General features: G+C 33.5%; 1 protein-coding gene across 2 annotated transcripts; it reads left to right on the top strand.

Annotated features, from left to right (window-relative positions):
- The first annotated feature begins 856 nt into the window (after positions 1–856).
- On the top strand, positions 857–12679 carry LOC141399826 (casein kinase I-like). 2 transcript variants are annotated; one of them, XM_073979155.1, is made up of 4 exons: positions 857–1179; positions 11157–11264; positions 11339–12113; positions 12185–12679. In XM_073979155.1, the coding sequence occupies exons 2-4, from the start codon at positions 11189–11191 to the stop codon at positions 12378–12380; spliced, it is 1047 nt and encodes a 348-aa protein (XP_073835256.1). In that variant the 5' UTR covers positions 857–1179; positions 11157–11188; the 3' UTR covers positions 12381–12679. The 2 variants fall into 2 exon arrangements, with proteins under 2 accessions (XP_073835256.1, XP_073835257.1); XM_073979156.1 differs by having other exon boundaries at positions 951–1369.
- The last annotated feature ends 234 nt before the right edge of the window (positions 12680–12913 follow it).

Below are 12913 nucleotides of genomic sequence, written 5' to 3'. Positions count from 1 at the left end.
ACCTAACCAATCAGCCCTGCTGAAATCCCTATACTCAATAAACTTCTCATTTATGACTACAGGGAATTTAAGTACACCAAATATAAGGGCATGGTGAGATATACCAGGGCACTGACCCTGTGAAGCAAATTCCAAACACAACAGATCACTGACAAGACAGTAGTCAATTAATGACGTCGAGTCATGTGCTAAATCATAATGCGTTGGTCGCGAGTTGTGAACAACATTCAACCCCAAAGATCTGCACATATTCCTTAGCACAATCGAATTGGAAGTCCGAAACAAATTATAATTAAAGTCGCCCAAAACAATCACATTAGCATACATGTCCAGTATACCCTCATGCACACTGTAAAAAGAATTAATATCCCCATGGGGCAAGATTCTAAGAGCAATATCTCTGGATCCAGAAAATGTATTACAACATATAGCGCCATTTTGGAAAGGTTAAAGTGCGAGCTATAATCTTAAATACAATAAGCGGGCGGCCATAATGGGACCATTTTCGACTTTTTGAGGGTTTTATGGAAAAATCCGTGTCAAAAAATCAGTTTTTAGGTTATATCACCTGACCACTAGAAAATAATCCCATCATTTCCATAAGCTTTCCAATGATACCCATTTTGCAGTAATCGGTTCAGTAGAGCCGGGTCTAACCCGGGTTTTGTTCCCGGACTTTCGGGTCCAATAACCGGGTAACCGGGTCCGCCCCCCAAGAAAATTATACATTTCCGTGATCAGCGCAAAAATATCTACCTCTGGAAAAAATTTCAGAAAAATCGGAGAGTTTTTACTAAACTAGAGTTAAGCCAAAGAATCCCACTATAGATGCTTTTCGTGTCTGTATTATTGTACCATGACTTTATAGAAATAATTGTACGTGTGACTACTGACAAACAAAATCTATCTACCATTTCTATGGTATCCGTGGTAAAACACTTGTTTCATTGTGGTTGGCAACGTGCAAAAATAATAATGGCTACCAATTTATTTCACTGAATTTGTGGTTTGTAGAATAAATCTAGCAGGAAGAAAAATCAAGTGTGTGTTGCCTCAAAAGTAAATAAATTGTTGCTTAGGTGGTTTAACCCGACCAAGTTTCTTTTATCAATATATTTTCTGATTTCCTGACAACGAAACTGGTGTTAAAACTCAACACTGAAGCAACCATTTTTTTTGGTAAGAAGAAAGACATGACATCTTGTGAAAAACAGTTCTCTTAAAAACACGAAGTGGTGTGCATAAAAATTTAATTAATCGAAGTTGTCTAAAATAGTTCTAAATAGTTGTTAAAAAATCCAAAAATATCTCTTTTCTTAACTATTCGTCGGGCAATTCGTTGTGGTGCCTTAAATCGTAGCCTAGTTTTGTGAGTATAAGGTGCACAGCGCTGTTTATTAATATATAGACATACATATATTTTCCCTGATATATGTGATGTATGTATGGCCGTCTACTTCGTCTATTTGCCGATGCATTTATATGTACATACTGGGTTGCATGTGTGCTTAGTGAAAACTGTTTCCCTTTAAATCTGCGGAATGTTAAAAATATTCTAAACCAAAATATTTGAAAAGAAAAAGTGTACATACATACATTACATACATTCATATGTATGTAAAAATTCTGCAAGTATGTAATTGTGCTTCAACTGCTTCGTATAATGGACGTAATAATTTCACCATATCACAAACGTTGACGAACGCTATACGTACAGTTAGGCAACTAAATAATTGCAAAAATTAAAATTGGTAACACGACGTGTCCTCCTTTTTACCACGGGTAGGTCTCGTTCTCCTGAACCCAGAAATATATATATCACCTATGAGAAGTCCATACTTCCCGAGATATAGGCCTTTAAAGTTCTGAAAATATACATATATGTTTATAACTATGGACAGGTGCAAATCTCGGGAACGGTAACAAAATATTTGGAAGAAGTCGAGTTTACGCACTTCGCGATCAAAATTTTCTTTAAAAATTTAAAATTTTCGGGCGGGGATTTAAGACTTTCTCCTATGAACAGGAGCTTATTTCGGGCACGGGAACAAAATATTTTTTAAATTGTAAATTTCTCACTAAGTAGCCGGCCTTTAACAATGTAATTTCCGCAACTTCAGATGCCCATATATCGGGAAGTATGGACTTGCTCAACAAATGTTTTATGTTTATATGTTTATGATCAGAATGATGAGATCTACCTGTGATCAAAATGTCATCTTGCTCCGAGCTTAGTGGGCAAACTCGTCTTATGCCAATATATATTTTTTTTAAATTTCGATCTTTGGACGGGGTTTAAGCCTTTCTCCTATAAATTTGTCTTTAATGAGGCGGCCTTTTGGCTACGGAAACAGAAATTTCTTTATACATTGCGAGTTATGTTAACTATTCGGACAACAAATCCTAAATTTTAATAAAATATATTTTTTGCTTAATTTCTCGAAATATATGGACTTCTTTTGCTAGTAGACGGCACCATTTCCCAATAGTCGGCATGACATGTTCCAGTAGTCGGCATGTCGTATTTTAGTAAAGAAATGTTATCAGTTGATGGTTTCTTTTATTTTAAACAACAAAAATTCCCTTTTGCCCAAATAACTCTTATTTTAAGCCATGTTGCTTTTAAAAATTAAATAATTTTAAGGTTTTGTTAACATTTGGAATTCTATAAATTTCTTGTTTATAACATAAACTTAATTATTTGAAAAGTCAATAGTTTTTTTGCATTCTTCATTCACATTCCAATTAATTTTGCACCAACAAGTAAGAAAATTTAAATATGTTGCTTAAATAAATTAGTTATTGTCTATAGTCGGTAACTATAACCTAATTGTAGACATGCCACAAATGCACGCACTTCAAACTAGGCCTAATATAGCCTAAAATCGCATAAAAACTCATTTTTATTGAAGTTATTTTTATTAATTACACTTTGATGTATTTGTTTAACATATTTTTACAATTTCGAGCTAAAAATAATTGACAAAGCGAAATTTGTTCACCCCATGCCGACTTCTGGCAAACATTACATTTTGATGTCCCTAAAGTCGGCATCAGCTTAAATTACAATAATTTTTTAATAATTTCTTTTTCTAATGTGTTCTTTTGAATATTCTCTACTATCACCACAAAAATATTATTGAAAAATTGTCCATTTTAATATAATTACTGGCATATTTATGGCGACGTCTTCACTAATTTTTTCTTATGCGACGTAAATTTTCGGTTGTGGTGAAAAATACTCACTAACAAAAAGTTGAATTCGGATATAATAAATGGTCTAAGCTCAATGAAATTTTACACAAAGTTAGAAGTATCACAAAAAAGACATTCACACTTCGTTGTAAAAAACCCTGGTACATATAGTACATCTACCACCATTAGTGAATACCGCTAATATTTATTCTTAGGTTATCGACACAATAGATAGATATAGAAATCCAATCTGTGCTCGCGGATACCAGTTATTCTTCTTTTTAAAGTTATTTAATTTTTATAAGTCGTATAGGTATCTCGATATGTAATTAAAATGAGGCGTTATGTTCGGGTCGAAATATACCCCTATACCCTATAACACCTGTATAACTCAAATCGTCCTACTCGCGAATATAGTTATGTAGGGATTGGATTAAAACGAGGATATATTTTAACCACTTTCTGCATGGAGACTCTTCAACAAAAAGTAATCCCAAAATCTGTATTACAGCTGATATTCTAAAAATTAGATTAAGAGCTTTGAAATACTGAAAATCTTGCGATAGCAGAAATAATGACAATTCTCTGTACTTTAAAAATTCTGGGATATACCATAACGTGGACTTATATATTTTTTATCATATAGGTCCAAAAGACTGAATAGGGGGCGCAACTTTTATATGGTGACTATACCGATCGTGGTTCGATATGGCACATTTTCAATTCTAAATATCCGAGGACGTATATGTTATACTATGTAAAAAGTTAAAATTGTATCCTAAATATTATGAGCTTTCTCTACTGATCTTATATAGTTTGTGTCAATATTTCATATAAAACCAACAACAAACCCTTAAAAAAGCTTTACGTAACGCTACACGCCATTTTTAACTTTCATGATTTTTTGGTCAAGATTTTGATGACTAATTCAATTTACAACAACTTTTTTGAAAATACATGTTCGATCAGCTGCGCATCTGCGTCTACCTTGATTATTGTGATATGTTTGAAATCAAGAAAAAAGTAAGTGTAAACACCGGGGTGTATTTCAGGATTTCGTGAAATCCAGTGGATTTTGGAGCGTAAGTGTAAACTTGGCAGAACTCTCAAAAATCCTCCCTCAACTCGCTCACTTTTACTTTACAAATTTGTTATCGAACAACATTTTGTAAAAGTTGCCAGTATTCAATTGACCGAGTGACAACTGTTAATAAAAACCACTTGATGTGCAACAAGCAAGAAAGTAAGACAAAAAATGTTACCGTTGTGTGCGCGTTGAAAACAACAACCACACGAAAAATGTGTAAGTGATGCCAAGTTTGTTCTTGAAGTTTTCATGTATGTGGTTGTTGTAAAGCGGTACTCAACGGATCGTATGCACAGAACACTTATGGCCGCGGCATATACGGTCCGTTGCGAATCGCGTCAAAAATAACAACCACATTTTTCATTTGGACCGAATGTGCCGGGGCGTTTAATTGTGTATTTTAAGATACTTATTTTTAGGAAGTGGCTCATGAGTGGCAAAGGCACTTCTCTGGTATGGTATACCTATATCATAAACAATTTAAGTTAAACCCAACCAATTTCTTGGCTAAGCGCCAAGCCGCCCGTTTGTAGTTGTTTTGCTATTCTTGTGACGTCAGTGTTGTGCTTTCGATTCATTTGCATTAATAGCTCATCCCATGTATATATGTGTGTGTTCTACCCTTGTCCATCTAGATATATCTGGAACTAGAGGCGATTGGGATAAATACAAGGGGATTCAGCAAAAGGGAGTTAGTTGTGTTTGAGACATCAAACTGAACGGTCGGTTAAAGAAGTAAAGGAAAACTGTGTGCTTACTAGAGTCGAGCTGTGTGCTTAGTAATTATAGTCGGTTGTGAATAAGAGTAGCAAAGTAAATATAGCATTGTAGGAACATAATCTAAAACGAACCCTGTTTTATTTGGTGCAAATCGTATCGGGGAATAAAACAGCGTCTACACGGAGATTAGTTAAATCTTATTCCGTAACAATATGAATAATTTTGGCATTTGTAATGATAAAAAAACTGATGTCACTAAAATTTATTTTTTATTTAATAAGATTTACGGTGTTTATGTGAGGGACACAGCGAACTCTTTACAACGAGTGTTGTATTAATAGCTCATCCCATGTATGTATGTGTGTGTTCTACGCTTGTTCATCTAGATATATCAGGAACTAGAGGCGATTGGGATAAATACAAGGGGATTCAGCAAAAGGGAGTTAGTTGTGTTTGAGACATCAAACTGAACGGTCGGTTAAAGAAGTAAAGGAAAACTGTGTGCTTACTAGAGTCGATAATAAAAAAAATTATTTTTTACTTAATAAGATTTATGGTGTTTATGTGAGGGACACAGCGAACTCTTTACAACGAGTGTTGACTGATACCCGAATTCCCTTCATAGACAAAAACTGTATGTGAATACGGTGTAAGAAGGAAGGTGTTTACATGAATTAAAACAACTAACAAATTTACAATAACATTGTTTTATTAAAACCATATTGTCAATGAAAATATTGGAAAACTAGGGTCATTCAAAAATAGTTCAGTAAATTTTACAGGAAATAAAGAGAAAGATTTAAAATTTAATCCTAATTGGCTTTGATTTTACTCTAGACATAATGTGATATATACAGTGTTGGTCACACAATTAGCACACCCCACTACCAACATTTATTTTGCCTAAAAAGACCTTCAAAAGTAGTTGTATTTAATAAAGTATTTGTACTAATATATTCTCAGTAGTATGCTTAAAGAATACAACGCAATACAGAAACTGAAACATAATTGTCAATTTGAATAACCTCCAAAAATGTAAAAAATGTCCTAAATTCACTGGACACGTAATTAGCACACATTAAAAGAATCACTAATATTGAGAATAGTTTCAATATTTTCGTCCATATTCAGTTTTAAATCCCTTTCGTCTGGGAATAAGATCCAGTCTGCTACTTATACTCTCCTCCAGTCTCCGAAATTTTAGTGTCAGAAGGGAATTATATGGGGTACACCTTGGGTCTCAAGGACTGATGGAAATGTCAGTTTTTTAGTGTTTGTTATCGATTTTTTCACATGTAACAAACTCATTGAGGCAAGTAGTTCATAGAAACATCAAATAAAACATCATATTCATGTTCATCTTTGTAAATTTGCGAATAGTGGGATGTACCTACCAGCAGTGTGCATCTGTAAAGTCCGTTTGACACAAAAATTTTCATTAAAAACTGTAATATGATGCGTTGAGCAATTGATTTTATAAATACTTATCCATCTGGACTGAATTTTACCGATATGTCGTGATGTATGTCACGATAAACCTATGTTCATCTCTATGGGACCTACACAAATTTCAATAATTTTCTAAACATAAGGCAAATGGGAGATAGTCTAATGAGAACGCAAGGTAATAAGTTTCCCGGAGCTTAAAACGATTAAATTTGAAATCAATAATCCAGAAAACATTTATCTTCAATAGTATATGCCTACTTTCATGGATTTTAACCAATTTCAGCAAACCTCAAAATCCCTTATGGTCAGAAAGGGGTTATACTTTTAAACACACCCACGTGCCACGTGTTCATCTAGTGCTTAATTGACAGTTTTGTAATGATAGGTCCTTGGTGTTATTCAGACGTGTAATTTTGAATTACAAATGGTGTTATAAGTTGATTTTTCTTCACATAAGGGTGCATTTTATTGATCTTCTTTCTATAAACCCCTTCCAAATCAAAAAATTTCTTAAATGAATCATCGACCTTAAACACTTTTTGAAAAGTTTTTGCACTTTATATTTAAATTTCGGTAATCGGTTAACAATTCCAATAATTTCTGATCCAATTGTACATTTGTTTTTAAAGTTTTGGCGACTTTCTGACGTTTAAGTGTACATTACAAAAAATGGTCCGCTATTGGGATATATTTTGAGATTCCGGGGTGATAAATTATTTTTTCTTTCAAAAAATGATTTGTTTAATACGTTTTGAATATGAATTAACATCAATATAAATTAATTTTTGTATATTAAATGAATTAAATTAAAAAATCTTATGGTGTGCTAATTAAATGTCCCCTTGATAATTTGGGCCTCTTCATAAAACTTTTATTTTCAAAAAAACCACTGATAACACTATTCACTTATATCATTAAATCTGTTAAATACATTATAGAAAAGGGTTTTGTTTACGAAAATATTTCAATTTGTCCTATCAAAACTCTTAGCTGACTGAAATCATTTTGCACCAAAGGGGTGTGCTAATTCTGTGACCAACACTGTATTCTATACTTCATACTTTTTATACCCTATACCACAATGTGGAAAAGGGTATTATAAGTTTGTTTTGGTAAAAATTCATGTAACACCGCGAAATATTCGTCGGAGACCCCCAATGTGGTATACCAATCTTCATATCTCGACGAGATAAAGCGATTTTGAGATGTGTGTCTGTCCGTCCGTCCGTCTGTCCATTATAAATTGTAAACACTCTCCAGGCCGCAATTATGGACCGATCGTCACGAAATTTGGTATGGAGGTCGGGTTCAGATCCGAATAGATCCCTATTCTTATTGGTGATTATCGTGAAATATTTAGCGGGTGAAATGGACCAAAAACATAATATTTATACAATTTTCTAACGGCTCTGTAGGTCTCAATAATAGTCCGATCAACGCGTAATTTTAAATAAGGTAAGAGTATATCACAAAGGAGAAGCTTGCAATTTGAGATGGCGATCGGATAACATTTAGAGGGTTAAATGGACCAAAACTTTTGTGTGAAAATTGTGAAAATTTTTAATATACAGCTTATATCTTAATTCCTGGAAGTGACATTCCGGACAAGTGAGATATACTTGAAAGTGGAACGCTTGACCTTTCAATTGATGTCAATTATGTTGGTGTGCATGATCAGATAACAGAGTTACAGCCTAATATATTCCGTTATTTGTTTGTAGTGTAATAATAAACTCGCTAGAAGCCGCAATTATATATCAATAGTCACGAAATTTTGCACCGGATAAGAGTATAGGTCGAAAAAGATGCCTACAATTTTGAATGATGATCTGATATTCTTTAGCGGGTGAAATGAACCATTACTTTTGTATGCAAAATATAAAAATTTTATTTATGGTCGATATTTTAATTCCTTGAGGACATATATATTTCGCAAAGTATCCTTCATATGGAAAAAAGTACTGACCTTTCCTCTGATGTAAATTGCAATAAAGTGTTTGCTAAATAACGGGCCTACTGCCTAATATATAATGGGTTCTGTGTAGAGAACCACATTTTTATCCCATGCTACATATTGTCTCTCCAAAAGTTTATGTAACACCACTAAATATTCGTCCTAGACCCCTTATATGGTATGCCAAAATTCATATCTCGACGAGATACAGCGATGTAGCGACGTGTGTCCGTCCATTAAAAATTGTAAACAAGCTTAAGGCCACAATTATGGACAGATTGTAACGAATTTTTTAAGGAGGTTGGGTTCGGGCCAGAATAGAAATGATTAGTTTTTGGTGATGAGCGTGAAATGTTCAGGGGATGAAATGGACCAAAAACAAAATTTTAACCAATTTTGTAGCGGCTCTGTAGGTCAAAATAGTAACCCGCAAAATTTTAAACAAAGTTTGAGTTTATGATGAAGAAGAAGCGTACAAACCAAGATCAGATATTACTTAGCGGGTTAAATGGACTGAAACTTTTGTGTGAAATTGGTAGAAATTTGAATAACGTAGCGGTTAAACAACGTTTGTGTGAACAAAATTTTCCATTCCTGCTACAAAAATGCCTTTGTCATGCTAAATAACTTTTTGGTTTTGGTCATAAGTAGTATACATTACATCTCGGATATTTTATAATAAAATTTTCACAATCATTGAAAAGAAGTTCCGTGGATTGATTGTCCAGGGATAGTGGTATAGGGTATCCCATGGTCGGCTCCGTCCGACTATAGACTTTTCTTACTTGTTTATTCGAAACTAGTACAAACTAGAAATTAATTTGTTCAATTTATATATATATATATATAAATGGTGTAAAAAATGTATAGTAATTCATAAAATGAGAACGGCTAGGCCGATTTCTGTAAATTTTTTTGTCAGTTATTCGTATTTTCGAGGAGAAGGTCTTTACGGAAGAAAATTTTGGAAAATCTCTCTGGAAAAGTCGGAAAATTGGAAAAATCGAAAATTGAGTTTTTGTATGAAATTTTATTCTTTAATAGCGAGACGAAGTTCGCCGGTTCCGCTAGTTTGGAATAAATATTCTGGGTAGATCAGCTTCGCAGTTGTTAATTATTACGGCGTTATGAAACACAATACTTCAGACATTTGCAAAGCAACTGACGTTTCGAAAGTCAGCCAGAGTTAGCTTTTATTTACATATTTGTCTCTGTGAAATTTTAATTCCTTGAGGACATATATATTTCGCAAAGTATCCTTCATATGGAAAAAAGTACTGACCTTTCCTCTGATGTAAATTGCAATAAAGTGTTTGCTAAATAACGGGCCTACTGCCTAATATATAATGGGTTCTGTGTAGAGAACCACATTTTTATCCCATGCTACATATTGTCTCTCCAAAAGTTTATGTAACACCACTAAATATTCGTCCTAGACCCCTTATATGGTATGCCAAAATTCATATCTCGACGAGATACAGCGATGTAGCGACGTGTGTCCGTCCATTAAAAATTGTAAACAAGCTTAAGGCCACAATTATGGACAGATTGTAACGAATTTTTTAAGGAGGTTGGGTTCGGGCCAGAATAGAAATGATTAGTTTTTGGTGATGAGCGTGAAATGTTCAGGGGATGAAATGGACCAAAAACAAAATTTTAACCAATTTTGTAGCGGCTCTGTAGGTCAAAATAGTAACCCGCAAAATTTTAAACAAAGTTTGAGTTTATGATGAAGAAGAAGCGTACAAACCAAGATCAGATATTACTTAGCGGGTTAAATGGACTGAAACTTTTGTGTGAAATTGGTAGAAATTTGAATAACGTAGCGGTTAAACAACGTTTGTGTGAACAAAATTTTCCATTCCTGCTACAAAAATGCCTTTGTCATGCTAAATAACTTTTTGGTTTTGGTCATAAGTAGTATACATTACATCTCGGATATTTTATAATAAAATTTTCACAATCATTGAAAAGAAGTTCCGTGGATTGATTGTCCAGGGATAGTGGTATAGGGTATCCCATGGTCGGCTCCGTCCGACTATAGACTTTTCTTACTTGTTTATTCGAAACTAGTACAAACTAGAAATTAATTTGTTCAATTTATATATATATATATATAAATGGTGTAAAAAATGTATAGTAATTCATAAAATGAGAACGGCTAGGCCGATTTCTGTAAATTTTTTTGTCAGTTATTCGTATTTTCGAGGAGAAGGTCTTTACGGAAGAAAATTTTGGAAAATCTCTCTGGAAAAGTCGGAAAATTGGAAAAATCGAAAATTGAGTTTTTGTATGAAATTTTATTCTTTAATAGCGAGACGAAGTTCGCCGGTTCCGCTAGTTTGGAATAAATATTCTGGGTAGATCAGCTTCGCAGTTGTTAATTATTACGGCGTTATGAAACACAATACTTCAGACATTTGCAAAGCAACTGACGTTTCGAAAGTCAGCCAGAGTTAGCTTTTATTTACATATTTGTCTCTGTGAAATGGGCAAATCTTTCCAAATATTATTGTTCAGTAGAATTTCCACTTTGCGGATTGGCCGCTAAAAGTATAATTATGTACATTGAAAATTTTACAAAAAATTTTTCTTTGCCAGAAAAATCAAATTGGTGCTAAAAGGATTGTCAACAAAATCAAAACTACTGTATATATATATATATATATATATATTAAAATTTAATAATTACAAAATTTCATTTTAATAAGTAAGAAAGTTTGATAATTTTGACTTTGTTTTTTTTTTCAGAGTATTTGAAGTAGGAAAATCCATTGTCAAACATGGATAGATTTAACCTTATGAAGAATAGGTCAGATGTCATCGTTGGCGGAAAGTACCGCCTTAGCCGCAAAATCGGTACGTATTTTTGTTTATATTTATTTTGTTAAACAAACCACCAGAACACTATGTTATAAATATAATATTTGCAGGAAGCGGATCCTTTGGCGATATTTACCTTGGGATAAGTATACAGAGTGGTGAGGAGGTGGCTGTTAAAATGGAAAGTACTTCAGCTCGCCACCCACAGTTGCAATACGAAGCAAAATTATATCGCATTCTAAATGGTGGTGTTGGAATTCCACGTATCCGCCACCACGGCAAAGAGAAGAATTTCAATATATTAGTGATGGACCTTCTGGGACCTTCTTTGGAAGATTTATTCAACTTTTGCACTCGTCACTTTACAATTAAAACTGTTTTGATGTTGGTGGACCAAATGATTGGCAGATTGGAATACATACACTTGAAGTGCTTCATTCACCGTGACATCAAGCCTGATAATTTCCTAATGGGTATAGGACGCCACTGCAATAAATTATTTTTAATCGATTTTGGTTTGGCTAAAAAGTACAGGGACCCTACTACCCGCACACATATACCATATCGGGAAGATAAAAATTTAACGGGAACCGCACGATATGCATCAATTAATGCTCACTTAGGTATTGAACAATCCCGTAGAGATGATATGGAATCTTTAGGGTATGTTATGATGTACTTCAATCGAAGCGTGCTGCCATGGCAAGGAATGAAAGCTACCAACAAACAACAGAAGTACGAGAAGATTTCCGAAAAAAAGATGTCTACTCCAATTGAAGTCCTTTGTAAAGGATTTCCAGCAGAATTTTCGATGTATCTTAATTATTGCCGCAGTTTGCGTTTTGATGAACAGCCCGATTATATGTATCTCCGACAACTTTTCAGGTATACTTATGCTGTTATATTATATACGTCAATAGTAAATATTAACATTCTATTTTAACTCTTTTTCATAGAATACTCTTCCGAACTTTGAATCATCAATACGATTATATTTACGACTGGACAATGTTGAAGCAGAAGACTCATCAAAGTCAGCCCAATACAGCGCTTTTATTGGGACAAGCTGAGACTCGCAACGACAGAGAAAGGGAGAGGGAGCGGGAGAAGGAGAAAGAGAAGGCGAGCGGAAAAACTATGCTCTCTGAATAATTTTAACATTTATGCATAAAATAGTTAATGAACTCATGTAAAATTCTACAAATACAAAATTTGCATTAAAATTGTGCTGCAAAAGTTTTTGCATCATCTAATAAAATATTACGATAATTATTAATATTAATAATTTTGAATTATGTCAATAAATGCTAACTGTGTTGGAGTTAAAAAATAAAATAGAAACATATAACAGTGTATATTTTAAGAATCTAGAGAATGTATCAAACATCTTAACGCCCCTTATTATATTACCAATTATAATATCGAAACTAATAAAGTTTTAAAATGTAAAACTCAAGTGGTTTGTAAATACAAATAATTTTCTTTACTATAGTATTAGCCATGGAGTATAAGGCGTATGCATGAAATACAACAACAAACAATAATTTTACAATAACAACATTGCTGCTATATAAAGTAAAATGTCAATAAATATATGGTCTGTTCCAGAACTGCAAGAATCTACTAATTTTTACTATTTTTTTAGATAACATTAAAGAAAAATTTTATCGCAGTAATAATTAGTA

The sequence above is a fragment of the Musca autumnalis genome, unplaced genomic scaffold, assembly GCF_047663935.1.
Source record: "Musca autumnalis isolate F117 unplaced genomic scaffold, ASM4766393v1 scaffold_3, whole genome shotgun sequence".
Taxonomy (NCBI): domain Eukaryota; kingdom Metazoa; phylum Arthropoda; class Insecta; order Diptera; family Muscidae; genus Musca; species Musca autumnalis.
Note: the sequence above shows the minus strand (reverse complement) of the source record. Positions and strands in the feature narration are given on the sequence as shown.